General features: G+C 37.5%; 1 protein-coding gene across 3 annotated transcripts in view; it reads right to left on the reverse strand.

The window, feature by feature from the left end:
* Positions 1-25,279, reverse strand: part of LOC149317584 (CUB and sushi domain-containing protein 3) — a 796,080-nt gene that overhangs the window by 415,442 nt on the left and 355,359 nt on the right. For all 3 annotated transcript variants that reach the window (XM_089517858.1, XM_089517859.1, XM_089517857.1), the window contains exon 6: positions 5,958-6,070. In XM_089517858.1, the coding sequence (XP_089373984.1) occupies positions 5,958-6,070 (113 nt within the window). The remainder of the gene's footprint in view (positions 1-5,957; positions 6,071-25,279) is intronic.

Genomic DNA, 25,279 nt, shown 5'->3' on the forward strand with positions numbered 1-25,279 from the left:
TAATATATATACTCTATGCTATATATAGAAAACCCAGAGACAGATAATCTCCAACGATATGGATGTCCAGACTCCACATGAAGACCTCTAGTCAGAAAGTCCAGGTCTTCAAAGGAACTTCTACCATGATTGATAGTTTCTTGTCTCATTTATCTGCCTTAGATGTCTTGAGTTGGGGTAGGGGGTTGGCAGGGAGTTGGACTTGATGGCTCTTGCGGTCTCTTCTAACTCTATGATTCTAGGATGCAGGGATCCAGTACAAACATCTGAAAATGATAAATCCAATGATGGGGAAAACATAATACTAGAATAGAGTGTTTTTAGGCACCTCATTTCATTCCTATACAAGAAAACTTAATCTATAGCTTGCTGAGTAGGAGACCTTATCTCTCATGATGAAAGTTTGCACTGCACTAAGGGCTTGTATTCTCCACCCCGCCCCTCAAATAATGCCAGTAGCCATTCAAGCAGCATGAAGACTCCCTTCTTCCATTCCCATTGGGGAAAAATCTACAGAACACAACTACCTGCTATAACTTTGCCTGCTGAATTCTCTGCCTAAAGTTTAATTTTGCACTAATTTTGAAAATTTTTGAAAGACCATATATATCCCCCTGGAAAAAGTGTGTCTAGGTTTCATGATCTTGGAGCCATGGCGCTGAGAAGGAGATAATTCTCATATTAATATTATAAATTAGACTTTAAGAGGACACACTTCTATAGAGACTCTTTATTTAAACTGACAGAGTTAATTAACAAATGATTTATTTACAACTGTTTGTGATTTTTTAAATTTTATTTTTATTCATTGGTTATGCTTTTTTAAAAAAAGAAAAGAGAAAGATTTATTTTCTGTAGAAGGAAAAGTAAATATTGCCACCTAAGGAGAGACTAATACTTTCTGTAGTGGGATATATATCTTTGAAATGCAATTGTCTCTTTTTAGTTGTTACACTAATATACTATTATTAAACCTAATTGTTAAGGCTTCATTCTGTATTCTCTTGCATAATTTAATTTCAGTATAGAATGCTAACCGTCCTACTTTTGTGATATGATAGCCCTATTTAAATATTTGAAGGGATGTCATATTGAGGAGGGGGCAAGCTTGTTTTCTACTGCTTCAGAGACTAGGACCCGGAACAATGGATGCAAGCTCCAGGAAAAGAGATTCCACCTCAATATTTGGAGGAACTTTCTGACAGTAAGGGCTGTTCAACAGTGGAACACACTTCCTCAGAGTGGAGTGGAGTCTCCTTCCTCAGAGGTCTTCAAACAGAGGCTGGATGGCCATCTGTTGGAGATGCTTTGCTTTAGATTTCCTGCATGGCAGGGGATTGGACTGGATGGCCCTTGCGGTCTCTTCCAATTCTACAATTCTATGATTCTAGTTTAGAGGACATAACCCTGTTTGATGGGCAGTCCTGTTGAAGAACATTTTGGAAAACATTTTAAACCACAAGAGAGAAAAGCAAGAACCTTGTAGTTACTGACTGAGAGAGCAGAATGAATAAGCATATAGCCTTCATTGCTGGGACAAGATGTATTACATTCCTTATTAAATTGTATTAGTTCTTTTGAAATTTGCATATATACATATTCATTCATTAAATACAATTATATGCAATTCTCTATCTTCTTTTGTTTTCCTATCTTTACAAATGATTTCGTTTTTCCCCCTCCCTTTTTTGGGGCACACATAAGTGGCAAGAGCATTGACATCCCTTGTATTCTGTGGCCCCTTTCCATAACTTCTTCTGTACTATGTGTGTCTGGTAACTTAAGATTGGGAAGGTAGAGCATCAGTTTATAGTCCTCTCTCACATACTCATTCCCACCCATCTAGACACAACCAATTTCTTGGGTAAATGATGAAATGGTCTGCCCTAATTAATCATGCACAATTATGATAACAGTGATATTGAGTCTTAAAGGGCAACAGCAGAGTGTGGCTGACCAACAGAGACCTTTTCCCTCTGCTTCATGGAGAGAGACAGCAATGTTAAGTTTCTGCTTATCCTCAGTGATCTTCTCACACAGCGGATCTGTCATAACATTCATCTTGTGATTCCAGATTCACTGGGTAAATTAAGCAATAATTAAAAAGCATTTTAAATGGCACATAAAAATAGCATTGGCGTGCTACAGACCTCCCAAAAAGGGAGGCCTGCTGGCACCTGTTTTTCCTCCACAGGGAAGCTGCAGCCACCAAACCATGCTGCTTGCTTGTGGAGGAAAAAGAACCCACAAAAAATGAGGGTTTTTGCCCTGCAGGGTGGACATCGCGAGTGCGCCAATGGCACACTCATGACGTCACAGATGTGGCATGACATGAGGATGCTATGCGTCCATCATGTCACAATGGAAGCACCCCATGTTACGGTGCCACAACGTACTAGGGTTAGGGACTGTGCGGTTGCCACACGGTCCCTTAACCCTAGTACGGCGCCAGCACGGCACTTTAGCCCCGTGTGTACTGCATCAAAAATAGGCTTTAAACAGGTCCAAAGATGCTAAAAAACAGTAAATAGAGTTTTCCTGAAACACTAATGCATCATCAGAAGCACTTCATTTTGTATTAGAAAACAAAAACTTGAAAAAAATTTGGTAAAGCACTTGTATCATGGCACTGTTTTTCCCCCCATGTGGCAGATGAATTGTGTGCTCCTGTGAAACAACAGTCTAAGCTGACAGTAGCATTGCTAGTGGTAGGATTTCCCAAGTCAGGCAGGCTGTTAGTGAGCCAGGCTGAATGTACCAAATACTTTAATATGACAAGGGGATTTCACATCAAAATCCATGATTTTGGCTCATGAAAATGTCCACTTTCATTGGTGACAATTGTGTCACCTCCCCAATATTAAAGCTCTGAGGGAAGAGGAGGGATTTTAAATGTAAATTGCCCCAATCCTGAAGCTTTTATACATGAACATGAAGGAGAAGGAGAAGATGCTTACCATGCTATTGACCAAAAAGAGCAGATACCTTCCCAATTTTTTCAGGCACAGCCATACACTATTTACTCTACAAGCTAAAACTGAGTATAGTTTTACCCTTACAATTTTTTTTAAAGAAAATTGATGTATTAGAAGGAGCAATCCAGTTTCATGCAATGTGGACACTAAAACAAAAATAACCCTTTAACATTAAACTCCACTGATTAAAATTAGCCTCACATTGATCAAACAGCTAGAGTTTCAGCTAATTAATATACTAATCACACTGAACAATGCTTGCAGTTGTGTCTGTGTACAGCATTGGCCACCCCTACGATGGACATATTTGAGTTTAGTGGAATCAAAATGTAGAAGCCCAACCACTTCTGCATTGCATTAAATCCATGTTTCCATTTTGTTTTAATGGGGAGGAACTATATTCATAAAGTTAGTTATAATGGTAGTGGTGGGGCTCTTCAACTGTTCTGCAGTTTGATGATTAAGACTATAAAGACATTTTGGCTCACATCTTGCCTAATATTTTAAAATGTTGATATCATGGACCATCAGATTAATTTAGCTCTGATCATTTTATAGGGACTTTGTATTTATATTAGAGACTATGTAAAAGAGAAAGAGAAAGAGAGTATCTACCACACTCAGTTTAATTAAACTTGTCACTTAGCTATTCTCAGGAAGGGGGGGGGGAAGGATAGTCTAGGACATCGTCTATGCTACCATTGACTGTTCAGTATAATATGTATGATGCTACAAATAAACTTGTATTTATAAATGCTGAGTGAAGTTTCCTATGAATGAATTTTCTACTTTAAAAATATTAATTAACAAGAGCTCTTGAATTTTCTCTGATAGTGTTTTCTTTTGCTTTCTACAAATGTGTGCATATATATATATATATATGTGCAATAGTAAAATCCAAACTGATACAATTTAATTTATTCATGCAAACCGTATCTTTATAGTCAATAGCAATTCTGACACAACCGACTCCTAAGTAAGCATTTAGATTATTGCAGTTCTAACGTTCATTCTTTACAAACCCCAACTTAAAGAAGTCAATGTATGCACCTATAAAAAATACACTAAAAAATAAAATATACTTATCTTTTCATTCCCAACCTTAATATGCTATCCAGGGACAAATATGAACACCCATAAAGACTTTCTAAGTACATTTCTGACTTTTCATGGCTTTCAAGTTGAAATATGTTCTACATACTGCATGCAGCCTGCTTTAATTACTTTTTGAGAATGGATGGCAGATGAGTTGAAATTCCCAAAGAGTATAAAAACAAAAATACTAACAGGGACTATTTCTGCAAAGAGCTGCTGATATTGAGTTCCACAGATCTGAAAAGATCTCTTAAATAAAGTCTGGATTATTGTGTGCAAAGATAAACAAAAAAACTATGTAAAAAAAACAAAGAGTCAACTGTTTCCTGAAGAGTGTACCTTAAAGAGCCCGTAGAGCAGGAACAAGGAAAGTACAACCTTTGAAAACCCTATATGTTGTGACTGAAGCCTGCCTCTTCCAGAAACCTCCAAAATTTTAAAATGTTTAAAATTAAAAAAAAAAATAAAATCTGAGGGCAATTTTTGGTTATTTTATTCACTTCAAAAATTCCCTGAGGCTACCAAAGGCAACAAAAAGATTGTTTGCTTTCTCCAACCCCTAGCAGTCTCCAGTCCACCCTGAAAGTCACAAAAGAAAAAAGGTGAAAATCGGCCAGAATGGTGGCCAGAGGTGATGTTACATCACTCTTGTGCACCAAAAAATGCTGCTGTTGCAACCCACCTTATGGGCACAGAAGATATAAAAAGCCTGCTGTCACCTCTGCAGTTGTCGAACCCTGTCACCCAGATGGCTCAGGCTCAGCCACATCAGCAAGCCTCTCATCCATCCCATATTTGTAGATGCTGACTAAATCATAATCCCAGAATCTAGTCAGACCCTTCAAATCAATGGCTAAAGGTGAAAGTGCAGAAAAAAAGTGAGGAATAGCAAAGTCTGGTTGCCAATCAAATGGCCCAAACAGACAGGCCAAAATAAAGCTGCTTCGGGCCACTTTGGAGGTATGCTGTTTAAGTGATGCATGTGTCCTAAGAGGCCGGAAGCCATGCCAAACCCACCTTGCAGTCCTAAGGACTGGAGCACAGCTTTGGTGCAGCTTCTGGCCTCTTAAGATGTGTGTGTCATTTAAACAGCATACCTCCAAAGTGACCCAAAGCAGCTTTATTTTGGCTGTCTTGTTTGGGCCCAAACTGACATGGGAAGAACTTCGCTCTCAACATCTTCTGGCCTGTGGAAAGCTGCGAAGTTCAGCCCCATCTCTCCAGTAATGATTTAGCACTCACGAAAAAAAGACTAAAATATATTTACAAAAAAAATGGTTTTGAAAAGAAAAGGTAATATTACTCTAAATATGTATACATCAATTCATTAATTTTTGTGTGTGCATGCATGTGTGTGTAACCAGGATTTAATATTTTCAATAAACTTGTTCCAGCAGTTGTGTTTTGTTTTCTCAAAATATGCTTGTTCATTTAAAACAACAATGACACAGTTAATAAGAATACTATAACAGCTTAATGTACACAAAGAAGTACTGCATGCAATGAAATGAATTATACTTGATGAAAATTCCATTTGGTGATGCTGCGATTATGCAAAGCTAGACTGCCCTCAAAATTTACAGTAAGCAATGATACACTTGAGTGATATTTAGAAATGCTTGTGCATAAGTTGCTCTGTTATCTAAATTTTAGTTAAATGTTCAACATTTGCATAGCAAGAAAACACTATAGTCAATACTGTAATTTTGCAACTAGCTTGTTATTCCCACTGCAGGAGAATTATAGTTTATGCATGTTTGAACTATTCAGCTGTAACAGATAAGGACTCCTTCCCCCTTTTTTTTGTAAAGAAAAGGGAAGGGTACAGTTACATTTATAAAATACCTTTCTCAGTTGTGAAGGGAAAATGGTTTTCATTAAATATACCTTGATAAGGAGCACTAAATCCACGATATCGATGGTTGCTGTCTGTTACAAAATGAAGTCTTAGCCAGTTTTTGTTGCTGATAATTGGAGGTGGTATATTCATTCCAGATAACCTAAGAGAAGAAAAGGAGAGGGGAAAACATTTAATAGGGTCACAAATGTCAGTCAGTTACCAAGACAACCAAGCCTTTGAAAGGGTTTTTATACTGTTCCCACTTGTAAACAGAAAGGGTTGGAGTCCCCATTGGCTGTGCCAGGATAGTTATGCCACAGGTAGATGGAAAGGATATAGTAGCTTGAGGGATTTTTTTTTTTAAGGCCCTAGATATAGTCGCAGTGGGAAAACGATGTCAAAATCATTGCTGGTAGAAAAAAATGCCCATTGCAATTATAGTTTAAACAGGGGAAATTAAAAAAATTGAACAGTTTACAAATTCCACACAAACTTGTAGGATGTCTGAATATATACAGTGGGCCTTGGTATCTGCTAGTGTTTCATTCTAGCACCTCCATGGATACCAAACCTGTGGATGCTCAATTCCCATTAAATACAGTGGTATAATGATGTCCCTTATATAAAATGACAAAATCTAAGGTTTATCTTTTGGAATTTATATGTTTTTTAAAACAATAATTTCAAGCTGTGGATGGCTGAATTAATGGACAGAGAATCTGAGGATATGGAGGGCCAACTGTATGTGATAAAACATGTGATAAACATCTCAGTGAGAGATAGATTTTATTAGAAGGTGTTTTTTTTTCCGATGTGATAATTGATGATACAGAATGTTGGACTGAACATTCAGTATGAGATAAAAATGGTGTATGTGATGGTTAGAGTTGGTATTTCGTGATTTTAACCAAAAAAAAGTATTTTTTAAAAAAAATGAAAAAGGAGATGCTTATTTTTGAATGTCTGGCTTCTGGAGCAGGGCCCTTGGAGCCAAATGACACTCTCTCTCTTTCTCTCTGTCTTGAAGGAATTATTTGCACTAGAACCCAGAGTGATCCAATGTAGGGGTGGAAAGTATATGCAAACCAGCATTTTTTTGTGCAGGAATTAATATTTCTGCTTTAGAATATTATTTTTCACACAGAAAGGAGTTTTCTCCAAAATAGAAAACTGCCACACACTAAGCACTTAAAGATGGGTCTCTTTTTCCTGCCTATGGATTCGATTGGATGCTTCAGATTTTAGTCTCTTCTTTTCCCCCCAGTTCTAGTGGAATACACATATTACATCAAACTCATTCATTTTTTTATATTTATTGAAATATTAAGAATAACACAAACAGATTATTTACAAAACATGGCAACACATACATATTTACATCCCTCTTCGCCCCCCCCCCAGTTCCCTATTTAGATCTTCTACTTCCAGATATTAATAAATGAGCAGTCCATATTCTTTAGCTATTCTTCTGTATTCATCAAAACAAAATCTATCGATTGCATCCTCTTCTCACTATTTTAAAAGTTTTCGCTTTTGCTACTCTTAGAAAAAGTGCATATGTTTGTTTTAGCAATAACATCATCAGTCTATTACGCTTTTAGTATCCATATATTACTTAATGGTGTCTCTTGTTTTCTCTTGCATCCTTCTAGAATTTCTTCCTTAACGTATCTTAGTTTATATCTTTTATTCCAAATCTGGTCACGTTATTTCCATCTTTCTAAACAATATTTTTGGAGAGGAATCCAGATATGTTCTGAATCTATTTCTTCTCCTTTTAAATACATTGTTAAACTGTCCATCTCCATAATATCTAAAGTTTTGATTAACCAATCATATATTTCTGGTGGCCTATCACCTTTCCAACCCTTTGCAATTGTAATACGGGCTGTCGAAATCATATATAGTATTGGTTTCAAATATTTTCTTATCTCTTTTTCTTCAATCATATTTAGCAAGTAAGTTTCCAGGGTTAATTTGACATTTACTTTGTAGATTTCTTGAATAATTTTTGAACCCCTTTCCAAAATTTTTGAATGGCTGGGCAAGTCCACCACATGTGATAATAAGTTCCCTTCCCCCCCCCCCCCCACATTTCCAACATTTACTTTCTTTACTTTTATATATTTTAGCCAATTTGGAAGGTGAGAGGTGCCATCTATACAACATTTTCATAAAATTCTCTTTTATGTTTGTACATACTGTGAATTTCAGATCATTTCCCCATGTCCTTTCCCATTTTTCAAGGGGTATATTATCACCAATATTTTTTGCCCATTCCAACATATTTGTTTTTATCACCTCTGCTTCTAATTGTAATTTAATACACAGTTTATATAATCTTGAAATAGAGCCTGTTTTTTCATTTAGTAGTATTTCATCCATTTCATTATTGCTTTTCATAATTCCTCTTTCTCTACAATCTCTTTCATAACAACCTTTAATTTGAAAATATGTAAACCAATTAATTTTTATCCCTTCTTTCAACATTTCCTCTTGACTTTTTAACTTTAATTTCCCCTTCTGCCTCTTCACAATATCCTTGTATCTCAACCAGTTTTTTATCTCTATTTTATCTCTTTTAACAAAGGCCTCATGTGTGGAAGTCCATAATGGGCATTTTATATATATTTTCCTTTTATATTTTTCCCAGATCTGCAATAAAACTTGTCTAATTATATGATCCTTAAATTGTTTGTTTTGGTCCACTTTCCCATAGCATAAATAAGCGTGCCACCCAAATACTAGATTAAAACCTTCCAAATTTAGTAATTTATCCTCTTTTAACATTATCCAACCTTTTAACCAATCAAGACAGCAGGTGTGAAAATATATTTGAAAATCTGGTAATGCCCATCCTCCCCTTGCCTTAACATCAATTAGTGATTTCCATTTAATTCGGCTTTTTCTTCCTGCCCAAATGAATTTAGATATATCTTTTTTCCATTCCGTGAATATCCTCTCGTTATTTATAATAGGTAAATTCTGGAGTAAAAATATAACTTTCAGTAATATACTCATCTTTATTAATGTGATTTTCCCCGTTAATGATAATTGCATATTCTCCCATTTTTTCAGTTTCTCCTTGACCTTTTTCCACATATGTGTATAGTTATTTGCGAATAGTTCTATGTTTTTGTTTGTTATTGTAATTCCCATGTATTTCACCTTTTTTTGTATTTGTATTTGCGACTTTTCATGAAGCAGCTCCTGATTTTCCTTATTCATATTGAATGTTAGGAAGGCTGATTTTGCTTTGTTTATTTTGAAACCTGCAACTGAGCCAAATTTTTGAATTAACTCCAGAACTTTTGGTGTTGCATTGATTGGGTCTTCTATTATTAACACAACGTCATCAGCATATGCTCTTAATTTGATGTCATCTCCTTTTATTCTCATGCCCTTTATCTCCTTGTTTTTTCTAATGTTGTTACATAACACTTCTAAGCACAAAATAAATAAAAGAGGAGATAATGGGCAACCCTGCCTTGTACCTTTTGTTATTTTGCATGTTTCAGTTTTCTGATTGTTGACTATGAATTTTGCTTCTTGCTCTTTATAAATTTCATTTATCCATTTTGTTATCCTCCCTCCTAATTTAAGTTTTTCCAATAAATTCTTCATAAATGACCAATTCAGATTATCAAATGCCTTCTCTGCATCCATGAATAACATCGTTGCCTCTTTCCCTGGGTTTTTGTCGTAACACTCTTATCAAATCCACCACTGTTCTTATGTTTTGTTTTATATATCTTTTTGGGAGGAAGCCGCATTGATCTTTATTTATCCAATTTTCCATTATTTTTTAATTCTTTCTGCCAATATGTTTGCAAAAATTTTATAATCCATGTTTAGTAGAGAGATGGGTCTATAATTGTGAAGTAATGATGTGTCTTGTCCTTCTTTTGGGATTAATATTATATGTGCTTCTCTCCACGTCTCAGGTATTCCAACTTTAATTATTTCATTAAACACTTCCTTTAATGGTTTTATCAATTCCTCCATAAATATTTTGTAATATCCTATTGAAAATCTGTCCGGTCCCGGGGCTTTTCCATTTTTCGCTTTGTTTATTGTTTCTCTGATTTCCGGTTCTGTTATCTCTTTGTTTAGTATTTCTTTTAAATTTTCTGATAATTCTATTTCCTTAATATTACTCAAGTATTCCTGTATCTCCTGTTCCTTATTTTCTTTATTTTCAGTTTCTCTATATAACTTTCTGTAGTAATTTTGTATAATTTTCTTCAGTTTATTTTGCTCTGAGTATCTCTTTCCATCTTCCTGTATTTCTAATATTATATTCTTTTCCTTTTTTTTCTTACTTTGTATGCTAAAAATTTACCCGCTTTGTTTCCAAATTCAAACTGTCTCTGATTGATGTATTTCATCTTTTTACTTAATTCTTCCGTTAACTTCATTTCCAGTCTCTTTTTTAATAAGGCAAGTTCGTTTTTCTTCTTATTATTCTTTGATTCTTCTATTATTTTGTTTTCTTTTTCCTGGATTTCCTGCAATATCTCTTGGATTTCCCTTTTTTTTTCTTTCTTTTTTCATATTCTCTTTTTATCAATATTCTTCTTAAAACTGCCTTTGATGTGTCCCATATTATTCTTGTCTTCATGTCTTATGTTTTGTTCTCTTCGAAATATCTATTTATTTCTTGCTTAAATTGTTTTTGATTCTTTTTATCTTTTATTATGTTTTCATTTAGTTTCCAAGTGAATTCTTTTCTTGGCTGTTTTATATCCAGTGTTATCTGATTATGATCCGAGATTTTGTTTATCTTTATTTGTGCTTCTTTTGTATCTTTCATTAATCCTTTCGAAATCAGAAACATGTCAATTCTAGAGGCCAAATTATGTGGTGTTGAGTAAAAGGTAAAGTCTTTGGTATTCTGATATTTTTGTCTCCATGGGTCAACTAATGTAAAATAATTTTGGAATTCAAAAAATTTTTGAGGGAGTTTTCATTCATTTTAATTGAGAAAGGGCACAAACGCCTTAAGCTTCTTTTTAGCTCCATTTTCTCTTTCCAAGTTCCCTTTTATCGGGAGATTCTGGCACAGAAAAGCTCTCCTCATGGGTGACACATTTCTAATTGAAGACAAAGGTGGACAGGCTTCCTCCACCACTTCATTATTGTAAAGGAAGTTGGACTTTCCACACAGCTTTTAAAAATCTGATCCAAGCTGGCACAATCACTCTGATGGTTTCGTCTAGCCAGATGAAGACATAAGGTATTCAAGCACAAACATTAAACATTCACATACCACTCCTATAACCATTTTAATGTCAGGGAGTTGTAAGAAAATCCCACAAAATCAATGGTCTCTGTCACTACTAGTGGCAGGAAGACAATATTCTTTGGAGAACTGGAATATCCTTTTACCTCTCTCATCCATCTCTCAACAATGCCCAATGAGAACACTGTCTTGACTCAATAATACTGCCAAAGCAGTGTTTTATTCCTTGCAACGCATCTGCTCAGCTGGAGTGCAGAAGGAATGAATAGGATTCTTCCAGCTTTGCAGAACACCCTGGGAATGGTCAAGGGATATGGGACACACAGGCCACACATCTTGCATCCTCAGCCAAATGCTCATGTGGACCTGAATTTAGAGCATATCAATGAAAATGTGCAGCATGGCAGATAATATATCATACAACAATAATATGAAATAAAATAAGATGATAAATACACAAATATCACAGTACCAGATCATGAAAAATCTAAGGAAGAAAGCAATCCCTCTTGAGTTGATCATGGGTAACAAGTGTTATCTCTTTTTTTCCCTAGTTGACTTTCCCTAATTATTTTTTATTATTGTTTTATTCATTTTTATCCTGCCTTTCTCCCAATAATGAGATTCAAGGCAGCTGACCACATTTTTAAACCATGCAGATTAAAAGCACTACAAAAGTTAAATGAAAGTCTAGTGAACTAATTTAATTATTTGATAACATTTAAAAATATATTTTTGGAGTTGATCCTTCAGAACATCTCATTTTAACAATCATCTCTTTCATTAGTAAAGATTCAAACTTATGAAAAACAGAGATGCTTCATTTTCAGTTCATGAAAGATATCACCTTTCTTAGAATGAGTAAAGAGCAATGTCCCAACATTGTGATTATATTGTTTCATCAGATGCCTGGAACAGCTGCTATTAAGTTCTGTTCATTGAGCTGTGGAACCTGACAGGTGTGGGTGGTTCTGATTTATGAAAGAGCAGTGCAAAGACACTGTTGTAAAGTAAAAGTTAATTGCGATGGTGTGCTTTGTCTTGTGATAACAAAGCCAAAGGGTTAATTGTCAAGTAAGATAGAACTATCTATTATACTGGAAGTTCACCGGAGAAAATTAGTGTTTAATATTAGCAGAACACTATTGTGTAGTTTATGGTAAACAAGAAGCTAGTAATATAGACAAAGGTATATATAAATGCAAGAAATGAAAATGTTTGAATACCTAATGAGTGGCAACATGGTTCCATTGAAACATGCCTAAAATTGGTGTATTTCTACCTATTTTTTTTTTAAAAAAACACTTGCTGAAAAGTATATAAGGCCAAATTTCAGACTAGCAGAAGCAGATGAGAAATTAGAACAGGCTGTCAAGAAGGCACAGGGTATCCTGAATATGCTGGATAATAAAGCTGAATTCATACAGTACAAACAAAGGTTGAAATTACTCATGTCAATAGGTTGCAAAATTTCACTCTCCTTATATAAATGTACATTCCTCTGGACATGACTGAAACTACTAAGTGAAACTTCATGATAAAAGCTGTGGCAAGCATGAGCAAGACGTAGTGAACATAAATTGACTGCAATCTCTAGATTAAAAGGGGAGATAAAACTATTGGGGTGTAAAGTACAGCATATGGCACCATTTTTTTCATCTTTGGCAACAAAAATGACAACCATCCAGATTTTTCAGATGCTGAGATATTATATGTGTGTGTATATGTGTGTGTGTGTGTGTGTGTGTGTATAATTTTTAATTTCTATTTTCCCCCCTTCAAAAACCCCTTTGTGGATTTTTTTAAAAATAAAAAACATCCTGAAAGCCAAATAAAAATAAAAATGTAATCTTGCCCAACAGATAAAAATAAACTAGATATTTTTATTCCTTTATGTGATAGTGAAATAATTGGAGATTTATATACATGGTAAAGAAGTCCAGAGAAAAACCTTCCATTTTCCAACTTAATGCAAACTCAGCTTGAAACAATAAATACAATTAGTGTACTTCCCATAGCCAATTAGTGAGTTAACAGTGATGGTAATTTATAGAGGAGTCACCTGAAATGTGTTTAATATACCGAATTTTCTTAAAGCCATGGGGATATCTATGTTGTCATTCAATGATTTCTTTAGAAAAAGTAATACATAGAACATTGATCATATCCAGTGATAGCTATGTTAACCATACAATGAGTGCAACAACATCCAAAATCCACAAAACAGTGATAAGTTAATTGGCCAACCAAAATGCACAAAATACATGATCCAAGCTTTCAGAACTACACTGGCTTCTTCATCAGGCAAAGGGGTTAAAAATCAAACAGAAAAGATAAAAATGATAGTGTTGGAGTCATAGGTCTACTTTTTGCAAACATGTTATTCTACTTCTCTATTAAGACGATACAGAGGGATATCTGTGAAGAATTTAAAAGAAACTTTGCAGACAAAATTGGTCAGATCCATTCTGGCTTGAATGCTGTAGGTGACATGGGTCCAGAGGATGTAATCTCAGTGCCTGCTTGTACTGTGTTATTAGATTAATTCCAGTCTTTCTTGAAGGGGAAACTCAGAAAGTGGTGTTGGGGGACCCCTGTTTGACTCCTTGACTGCTGGCCTGTGGAGTCCCACAGCTTTCTGTTTTATCCCCCATGTTATTTAACAACTACATGAGGCTGCAGGGAGAAGTCATCCAGAGCTTTGGGTGCAGTATCAACAGTATGTTGATAACACCCAACTCTATTTCTCTTTTCCATCTGATTCCAAGGAAGTTGTCTCTGTACTGAACCAGTGCCTGCTGGTGATGGACTGGATGAAGGTAAACTTAACCCAGACAAGAGAGAGGTGCTCCTGGTCAGTTGTAAGGCAGATCAAGAAACAGGGACTATGCTTGCACTGGACAGGGTTACAGTCCCCCTGAAATCTCAAGCTCACAGCTTGGGTGTTCTTTCACCATTTCGCCCACCCTCCTCTGGACATGTCCCAGCTTATCAACAAACCTTTTGAAATTGCGGTGCCCAGAATTGAATGCAGAATTCCAAGCCTGACCAAAGCAGAATAGAGTGGTATTGAACTTCAAGAATTGCTTTTTGGTTAAGATAAAATATAATACATTACTGAAGCTTAACCTAAACCTAAACCAGAAAGAAGTGCTTCTGGTCAATTGGAAGGTAGATCACATAGAGTATGGTGGATGTGGGTTACACTCAAGGTTATACTCACAGTTTCACAGTTTGGTTATACTTCTAGAGTCACCCTTGAACCTAGACTCCCATATTTTGGCAGTGGCTCATAGAACAGTTGCACAGTTAAAGCTATTGTACCTCCTGTGTCTCTTCTTGAAAATGTCTGAACTAGCCACAATGATACATAATTATAAGTACATTTTATTTGGATTAACATAAGATGGTATATATGTTTCTGCCTTTGAAGGCTGATTGAAAATTTCAACTTGTTCAAAAGTTCTACAACCAGTAGAAGTGGTTAAAGAGAATTTTTAACTCCCCTGTTTCAAATCTACTTGTCCATGAGCAGGCACCATTCAAGGTGTTCCATAAAGTGCTCCATAAGACTCAGGTCCAGGCCATATCTCCTGACATGTGTCTCTCTAGGCTATAAGTAGGAATGTAATTCTTCACTAATATTCTTGAAGGTAGTAATTTCAGCCGTTTTCTTCCTGCTGTGAGAAAGTCTTTGAAAACCTCAACAGTTTTTGAAGGCTATTTGTAATTTGAGTCATTCTGTGCAAATTTGCATGTGATTGTTTTGTGCAAATAACATGATTTTCTGCACAGGAATCTCCATTTTTTCCATGGAAAATAATATTTTGAAGTAGATCTATTAATTTCTGCTCAGAAGATGTTCTTTTTTTGTACAAAGAACTTGTTTTTTCTATGCAAATCAACTATGTGTGAATATTACAGAAAACAAATGCCCAATTATACCTTTTTCTGTGCAGAAAACATATTCTGCATAGGAAATTAATAAGAATGCGTTGAAACATGGTTTTCTATACAGAAAAGGTTGTTCCTTGTGTGGAAAATGTTGTTTCCTATATAAAACAACCATGTATGAATTTTGTGCAAAATAAGCCTCAAAATGCAAAGATATTAATCAGTCCAGTATTCTTCTCATCAGGGTTTCTTAACACATGAAAAACATGTGTTTCCTGTGACTTTAGAATATATATTTCTATCCCTAGCTATAAGATGTTCTTTCTGTACCATCACTTTAAGAGGTACATTTGATGCAGACATAGGAGAGAGTCTTCTTGGTGGCTACTCCTAATCTATGGAATGCCCTCACTAATAATATTAGGCAAACTCTCTCCCTGTTTATTCATCCACGAGCAGGGAACAAGTTTTTTATTCAGTGAGATCTTCATTAACTGGTCTAAATATAGGTGTTGAACTTTAAACATTTTAAAGTTTTTATTAACATGAAGCTTTTTTAGTGGTGTTTTTGAAGTGTTTGGATAGATGTTTTATATTTATGTGTACTTCAATATTTGCAATTTACCAGGTTATAGCTACAGGAAAAGGGATTCCACCTCAACATTAGAAGGAACTTCCTGACAGTAAGGGCTGTTCGACAGTGGAACAAACTCCCTCGGAGTGTAGTGGAGTCTCCTTCTTTTGAGGTCTTTAGGCAGAAGCTGGATGGCAATCTGTCGGGGATGCTTTGATGGAGATTTCCTGCATGGCAGGGGGTTGGACTGGATGGCCCTTGTGGTCTCTTCCAACTCTATGTTTCTATGGCCCATTACAAACGGGCCTTTGCGGCGCCCCCATCACGTGCTAGGGGTTGGCTGAGGACCTAGCGTCCATACCGGCCTCACCCCTAGCACGTGACGGGGGCGTAATAATGGCGGTGCCCTATACACATGGGCGCTGCCATTTTGACGTATCGGATGCATAGCATCCGTACATCACGCCCCGGATGTGATGCCGCAAATGCGTGAGTAGCGTCTTGTGGCATCCCATCCGGGGCGCAAGAAGAAGCGCTATTTTGGCGCTTCTTCTTCGCTGCGTCCGGGAACCGCGTGGTTTGGCTGCTGCAGTTCTGGGACGCAGCAACCGGCAGTGCTGGTGGCAGAGCGCCGCTTTTCGGCGGTCTGTAACCCACCAATGATTCTATACTGAAATACTTTAATATATTGTAAGGCACCTTGCAGTCCAACCACAGGACAAATGTAAAATATAGAATAGTCAATCAATCAATCATTTATCCTCCACTAATAGGTCTCACTTCCCTTCCCCCACAGCTTTTTTCCTGGTGCAGGGCCCAAATTCATATACTAAAGTTAAAGTTTAAAGTTCAATAAAAAGTTGTACTGTAACATTTGTACATCTTTAGCACTTTAAATGGCAGGTTCCAGCTATTACAGATGGGGGAGATCATCTTTGTGTTTAAAAGCTTGAAAGTACTAATATCTCTTTAAGTTGAAAATCAAGGCAGTTATTCATTATCACTTTTTCTACATGACAGCTTTGGGTTGCAGTGAAGATAGTTCTAATTAAGCACATGCTGATATCAGCAGTGTTCAAACTAAAATCATTCTTTTTAAAAATCTGATCTCTGCAATTCATGATTTTTATAGTTTAAGTACTTCTGCAAACTGACAAGATTTGCAACGGTTACTGGCAGGAAACCTTTGCTTATTCTGATCAAATAACTCCCCTTTCTTCTCATGTAAATTTCTTTTCTAAGCAAATTATAGTGCTGTTGCTGATTATAATGCATTGCTAGACCATTCCTTAGATGTGTACCAAGTGCCATTTGAAGCAAAGCAATGATTTATATTCTAGATTTTTTTAAAAATTAAAAAAAACGCATCTATAGATGTCATTTAATATAATCTAGACAGAACTATCTGTTATGAGGGAACACAGTTCCTTTGTAGCATTTGTACTGGAATAGGGACATTTGGAAAGGATAGTCAAGAGCTTTCTACTTAACATTGCCCTGCTGTGCTGTGTCATTCTCTTATCCCTGCATTATTAATAAGTGTGCTTAAGAAAACACATTTGCTGAGACAATGGTGTTACTCTACACTCAGTTACAAAATGTGCATGAGTGTGATTTCTGTTAGTGACATATATGAGCAAACATCCAGTCTGGACTTGTGTGTGTGTCGTTTGTGGTCACTGGATAGGTTGGTATTTGCTTTCTCCCTACACAATGACCAAAATCCTCCCCTAGGATCACCATTTTTCTGTACTAGCCTCTCTCCACTGCCATCGAATGGCTAGTAAGGAGTGGAGGGTGTCAGAGACCCCATACCTGCATTTATAGCCAGATGCAAAACATTATCTTCTGCCAAGATTCCAGAGGCCCCCAGCAGGTCTTGAGAGATGATACCATTGTTTTGAACATGGCCAAACATTTACCTGATTTACACTTTGCTCTCCAGCTGCCACTGAAAGACCACAAACAGGGACTATTGTAGTGAAATTGTGAATCTTTGGGGTTGTCAGAGGGGAGCTCTAGTGTACTTCAACATGTGAAACTTTTATAATAAGCTTACCGATGTACTATCTCTGGCATAATTTGTGTGTGTGCATTTACACACAAACACAGTACTGTCATATAAGAACCAAAGGCAAACAATGAGTGTGACCAATCAGAATGTCTCTTTTATCTTTACTATCCATCAGAGAAAAACACACTAGGCCAGATTCAGGTTAATTAAAAAGGCAATTTAAGATTTAATTTCAATCATTCTCCAAAAACAGGGGTTCTTACAAATGGTCTGTATTCATGTATGGAGATTTTTATTCATTTATGTTTTAGAAGGTGTGTGTCATTTTTAGGAAATAGGAAAAATAGAAAAACATACATCTGAGTTAAGAACTAAGCTTTTTGAGTTATAATAGATCTTGTCCTGAATCTTATTAGTTCCAACTAGAGTAGATTTATTGAATCAGTTGCTAAGTGGTGAGTCAATACACAAGTAAACACCATTCCTTTAAAGTTTCTAGTCTAGCTAAAACTAACTATTAGAATCTATCCTCATCTTTGGGTTTTTGTTTTGTTTTTGCTTCTTGGTTACTTCTGGTGCTACTTTTTTCAATGTATTATTTATTTAATTGTTTGATCATAGTTAGACAAGGTCTTTCATCTAGAGCACAAGCAATATTGTAGAAATGTCTAATGAAGCCACGAAGCAACACAAATAAGAAGCAGTCCTTGGATCATACTAAGGGTCAAAACAGACTGGCCCAAAGGGGCAGTGTGACACCGCTCTTTGGAGAGCTGGATCAGGGCCACAGCAACTGCACACTGCAGCCCTAATCCAGCTTTTTTCCAGTGCAAAAAGAAGCAGCAAAATACCACTCCTTTTTGCACCAGAAAAAGGGGGCCCTTTCTGCTGCTGCTACACCAGCAGCTTTCTGGTGCTCCTGAGATATCTAAATGCCATGCCAACAAAGCACCAAAAAAATGCAATCATGTAAAAAGCTGGGCGACTTCATGGCAACTTCCTGATAGCTTGGGCTCATGTGTTGTGCATACGCCATGCATTCAAGCCACCAGGAAGCCAGCATATTTTGCTGGTCTGTTCCCACCCTAAATGTTTATCTAGTTCTCAGCATCCTATTTATGACAGTAGCTAACCAGGTACCTGTGGACTGCCCTGCTGGCGCAGTGGTTAAATGCCTGTACTCCAGCCACACACTCAAAACCATAAGGTTGCGAGTTCAAGACCAGCAAAAGGGCTCAAGCTCGACTCAGGCTTGCATCCTTCCGAGGAGGTCACTAAAATGAGTACCCAGACTTTGGGGGCAAATTAGCTTACAGTTGTAAACTGCTTAGACACTGCTTAGGCGGTATGAAGCAGTATATAAATGAAGCCTGTTAGCTTGTTTTGTTTGGACAGACCAAAATAAGGACATCTGGGAAACCACTCTCCTGTTGTATTTCCTCAGAAACTAGTATTCTGAAGCCTGTATTCTTGGATCTGGGACTATACTATATAGTATGTACTATATAAGTAAATGGTAGCCATTGACACCTTTATCTCAATGAATTCGTTTAAGGTTGGCTCTTCCCAACCATAGGGGATTCAGTTCCAGGGGGCTCTGCAGATGGGGAAAAACATAGGTGGCCATACATCACATTATTCAATGGGTGGTAACATGCACAAGTCTGCATCAGTGTGTCCATGTACACACACTGTCAATGAATAACATGAGACATAGTGACCTGCAGGTAATGAAATCCATGGATTGCTAGGCTGCTGATGTGGTGGACCCACTATACTGCATTTGAAAACAACAAATTTTATCTCATTCTTCTTCTTCTTCTTCTTCTTCTTCTTCTTCTTCTTCTTCTTCTTTATTTATATAGCGCTGTAGATTTGCACAGCGCTGTACATAAAAACAACAAATATAAAAGAGTAAACCTGCCTATGGCATGCAATCTAAGAAATGATAGGATAATACAAATAAAACACATAGCAATACAGGAAATGGTTCAATAAAACAGGCAACAAAAAGAACATCAGATAGCAAGTGACAATCACACAATGGCTGGGAACGCTTCCCTGAACAGGATGGTCTTCAACTCCATTTTGAAGCTGGTTAAAGAAGTGATGGCCCTTGCTTGAGAGGGAAGAAGGTTCCAGGAGTGAAGGGCAGCAAGTGAAAAGGGGTGAATCCTAGATGGGGCAGAGGAAATCCTGGGCTGGGACAGCCGACTTTGATGACCAGAACAGAGGGCCCTAGTGGGAAGGTGAGGAAAAAGAAGGTCTGATAAATAAGCGGGGGCAGCCCATGGAGGGCTTTAAACGTCGACAGCAGGAGCTTGTACTGAATATGGAAAGGGAGGGGGAGCCAGTGAAGGGATGCCAACAAAGGAGAGATGTGGTCAGAGCGGTGGGCGGATGTGATAATGTGTGCAGCTGAATGCTGGACAGAAATTAAAGGATGGAGGTGAGAAAGAGGAAGCCCAGCCAGGAGGATGTTACAGTAATCAAGTCGTGAGATCACTAGGGCATGGACCAGGATCTTGGCAGTAGAGGCGGAGAGATATAGTCAGATTTTGGCAATGTTGTATAAAAAGAATCTACAAGCCTTGGCTGTGGTCTGGATCTGAGGGATACATGACAGAGAAGAATCAAAGTAAAACCAAGACTGCGGACTTGCTGGACGGGTTGAATAGAAATGTTGTCCACAGAGACAGAAAAGGAGTGTTGAAGGGTGGACTTAGGAGGAAAGACAAGAAGCTCCATCTTGGACATGTTGAGCTTCAAACGCCGATGGCACATCCACTGCGAGATAGCTGTGAGATAAGACGAAACTTGCTGTTCAAGCCTTGGACAAAGGTCAGGGGTGGAAAGTGTTTCTGAAACACTTGGGACAAGAAATGGTTTAGATTTAAGATTTTGGAATATCTGCATATACATAACGAGATATCATGGAAATGGGACACAAGTCTAACCATGAAATTGATTTATGTTTCATATATACTTTATAAACAGAGCCTAAAATGTTATACATAATTTTATCTCAGCCACCCATGTTGACAATATTGGATTTTGGACTACTTCAGAATTTGGAATTCTGGATGAAGGATACTAAACCTGCAATGCTATATTTGGTTGCCCACCCACACTAACACCCATCTGAGGTGAAACTCAAGAAGGAAAAAAAAAAACCATGTGGTATATGCATTTATGAATATGGATATACATGTATTACATAAACTGGGGGGACATATATTCCCATCTACTCCTGTTTTCTTTTTTCCCAATTACTTGTCCCCCATGCTGCAGTTCTATTCAAGCCTCCTCACTAGTAAGCCCCACTGTGTTCAGTGGTGCCTATAACCAATAAATGATGCACAGTAAGTCCTCCACAATTCCTGGGGTTAAGGGCACAGGACAGCCATGAAAGCGGAAAAACTGCAAACAAACAAACAAAACATTTTTTTAAACCTGAGATTACACCTTTCTAGGAATCTTTATTCTCCAGTCAATTCTGTGGTGAACATCTGCTACAAGCTGCCCAAATAATCATGCTGGGGGATTTATAAATGCCTAGAGAAGTGTGTGTTTTCTCTAGAAATTTCTACATTCTCAATTGTGACTTCAAGAAGAATCATGCTGGAGCAGCTAGAGAGAATATATTAATCAAATCCGAAAATAACCAGATCTGCAAAAGCCAAAGCTGCAAATGTGGAGGCCTGACTGTATAGCCTTCAAATTTTACTTTGCTTCCATTGCACTTTATCCATTCACCAGCACCCTGCTCAGGAATAGTAATTTTAGAGATTAGAAACAGTAGCAACAGAAGTAAAGTCATGAAAACTAGCATGATATTTAATATAAAATATTTTGGTTAACATCTCTTGGGGAGAAAAAATAATCATTTATACTCTGCCACCCATGGAACAAGTGAAATTGCTGGTTTCATGTATTTCAGAACATGAAAATTGTATCATGTAATGTCAGTGTGCCACTGTTGACTTTTCTACGTAATACTGAATGGCAGTCTCTCTTTGACCAGGGAAATTTGTAGCAGGGGCTGTATCTACAGTACAGAAATAATCCAATTTCACATTAACTGTCATGTGTCAATGCTGTGGGATTATAGAAATTATGGTTTCTTGTGGCACCAGAGCTCTCTGACAGATAAGACTAAACACCCCTCAAAACTACAGTTTCCAGAATTCCCTAGCATGGAGCCATGGAAGTTAAAGTAGTGTCAAACTGGATTATTTCTGCAGTGCAGATGCCACCTATATGCTACTCATTATATAAGAAAGTAATGATTATTTGATTTTTTAAATTTATTTTAGTGTCATTTGACAATGGGCTAGAGCAGAGAGGCAGAAAAATACAGCTTGATCCTGCATTTTCCAAAAGCTGGTCGAAAGCTCGCTGTCCACAGCAGCTCTCCCAAGGTGGGCCCAATACCTATGGGCAGTTCGCATGGTGCAATGTCAAGCCATGTAGCTGGGTTATTTTTTTGTTGCTGTTGTTGCCTCCTCACCCTACATCTGCATCATCACAAAAATACACTGCCTGCAACCTCCAAGAACCTCCCATGACCTTCCCAGATGCCATCCCATTGAACATCTACCCATGTGATCAGCCATACAGTTGCATAGGCAATGCACTGCTAGTACATATCATCGGTGCATCAGTGTGTAAGTGATACACTGGCAAAGCACAATCATTTCCTTCAGTTTTTAGCCCCGGAGTGCAGCTCTGTTCCACTTTCCACCTGCTTTCACCTTGTATGTCATCTGAAAGCCTGGTCTTCAAAGCTGCTGGAAGCCATTTTATTTTGTATTTCAATCCAAATATGTAAATACTATGGCCAGAATTCACTGGTAGTTTAGTTTCATATTGTTACCATTCTAATTTAGAAGTCTGCATTCACCAACTTTTGGTCATTAACTGCAACATCTATACTTTCTGCCACCACATAAGCAAACAGGAACATGATAAGTTTATTATCATTGTTGTTGTTGTATTCAATTATATCACCCTTCTCTCAATAATGGGACTCAAGTTGACTAACCACCTTTTAAAAACACTACAGATTAAAAATACTACAACAGTTAAATGAAAATATAAAATGTACAATTAAACCACCATATTTTAAATAAATAAAAATATTTAAATGCATTAAAAACATTCCGCCCCCATATATAGACCCTTAAAAACATCAGAGGCCCTACAATCACAGTCACCAATTGCTAATGTTACTTTTGTATGTATGCACAGTTATGTGTTTATAGTAGAGGAACTTACAGACAGATAAAGGATGAGGAAATGCTTCAGACACATGATAAGTTTAAAACTTGGTCAAGTATGCAATGTGCAGAACAGCATTCAAAACATATTTGTATTCTGTGCTGCACAGCCAGTTTCCTTCTGAAATAAATTATGTATGGTTGGTGATCTGATTTATCAGCCTGCCAGTGTAGTTCAGAAGCAATATACCAGAAACAAAAGGACTGCCACTGTTTTAAATAGGAAAACAGCATTAAAGAATAAACTTCCTCTTCTAATAACTGAAGAACACTACACAAACACTGTAGTCACTCCATCCCAAGCACACATATTAAAAGTCCTGCATGCCAGCTCTTTCATTTATTGAATACGGTGTTGTTATTCTATGCACATTCTCCTCTTCACTTCCTGGAGCTCAGGCTTCACTTTCATGTCATAAGCATGTGTCTAATAGAGATCAATCTTGGGATGAATTAATCTCTCTAGAGGAAGTTTTATTTAAATCAAATCAGCATTGAATAGCTTAGATTAAATCCAAAACATCTGATCTGCAAATTAATCTATTTAAATGCACTCTGGGGATCAAAAATAGGCTGTATGCGTTGTTTGTATTTCACTCCTATCCATCTCTGTTTGAATCCTGGGATGAACAAATATCTGCTTTTAGTTAACTAAATTATCCAATCAACTCAAAAGTTTAATTTGTTACAGAGAACTTCAGAGAGTTTTTATTTAATTATACAGCCATTGGAAAAGAGAGAAAATGACATTTCTCTCTTATGGAAGGTTATTTTGTGATCCAATGTTCCTATTTCTAAAGAAGACATATTTTTAAACATCAATAACCCTGAAGTGAAGGCATTCTTAACGTATCTCACTCTAGGAAAGCATAAGATATAGTACTGAATAAAAAGGAGCCATTGCTTACTTTGATTTAAAAACTATGATTTTGTTAGTGCCTAAGTGGCATCACATTGTTGACTCTTGCTCAGTTCTTGGTGGGAAGTGCTGTAGAAAAGAAGTTGCATGACAAATGACACCTGCTGACTTACCGGGCCAGCATTGTTGCTGGGGCAGAAGGCGCCCTAGTCTCTGCAATTGCGGAGGCCTGTCTCACTCACATGATTGGCTGGCTCAGACCCCCGAGTGCAGCCTATGATGGTAGGGGCCTGGGAGCTGGTGCCTCCGCTCTTTCCAGGGCCCCTACTGGTGGGAGAGCCTATTTAAGGTTGTGTCGCATGCCATCCGGCACCATTTTAGCTCAGCTCTCCCACCCTCCCTCCCTTGGCTAGGGTGTTTTTGTTACAACTTTGTTTTATGGTGGCAGCACAGGTCCTGGATCTGGTGGGAGTGGTTTCCAGGGCTCTGTAGAACTGTATCAGGAGTCCATTGCACCTAGAAGTGTTGAGGGAAGGAGGTGTGGCCATTGCAGGGGCCACAATGAGTGAACATCTCCCAATGAATAGGGGCTTATTGGACTATGCAACTGATGGGTTGCATATATGCGAGAGGGCATTTCCATTGCCCCTACATCATCCCGACGCTTGGTCGTGACCAAGCAATCTTACATCAATCAACTGGGGTGTTGCTTGATGTTTCCAGATCCAGACCTTATGCTTTGGGCCAACCCTAACCCTGTGTGCTGTTTGTTAATTTTCCTCCAATTCTGTGTTGTTGTCTTATTTGACGGCTTCCTCCCCACAGCAAACATTTGAAGCACATTAGCATATTTACTATGGGGGGAAAGACAACAGAGGTGAATGTAATAACAGTCTTCAAACAGCAGAAGAGTTTTCAAATTATCACAAGGAAATTGTGTCTTCTGATGCCCCAGAGGGCAAGAATCCTGCTAATAGATTTAAGTTACAGGATGGTAGATTTCAACTTAACATCTGGAGAAATCTTCTGATCATAAGAATAGTTCAACAATCACTAATTACTTAGAGCAGGAGAGAGTAACTGCAGAAGGCTAGGGTGCTGAATCAGCACTCTCTGGAGTCCTTAGAGTCACAGGGTGCTAAACAAAACATGGCAAAAATGGCACCATCCTCTCTGGAAGACATTCAGGGAGAGCATGGTGTCATTTTTGCCATATTTTGTTTAGCACTCTGTTAACCATTTTAGAGCCACAAAAGGCATTTTTAATTGTTCAATTCCATTTTTTAAAAAAGGGTCTATCCTTGCCTGGGAAATGTAGTAGAAATGCTCTGTATTCCACATAGAAGGCACTGGGCCAAACTTTTTTTTTTGGGGGGGGGGGTGGAGGACAAAAAAATATTGACCCACCCCTTGGGAGGCAGGGAGGCCACAAAGTAGCCCTGAAGTCTGCATGTACCCATAGGTTTCATCCCCCCTCTACTTAAGAAGAAAAAACAATACAAATGAA

The sequence above is a fragment of the Sceloporus occidentalis genome, unplaced genomic scaffold, assembly GCF_023333645.1.
Source record: "Sceloporus occidentalis isolate IW3139 unplaced genomic scaffold, rSceOcc1.0.p SCAF_3, whole genome shotgun sequence".
Lineage (NCBI taxonomy): Eukaryota > Metazoa > Chordata > Lepidosauria > Squamata > Phrynosomatidae > Sceloporus > Sceloporus occidentalis.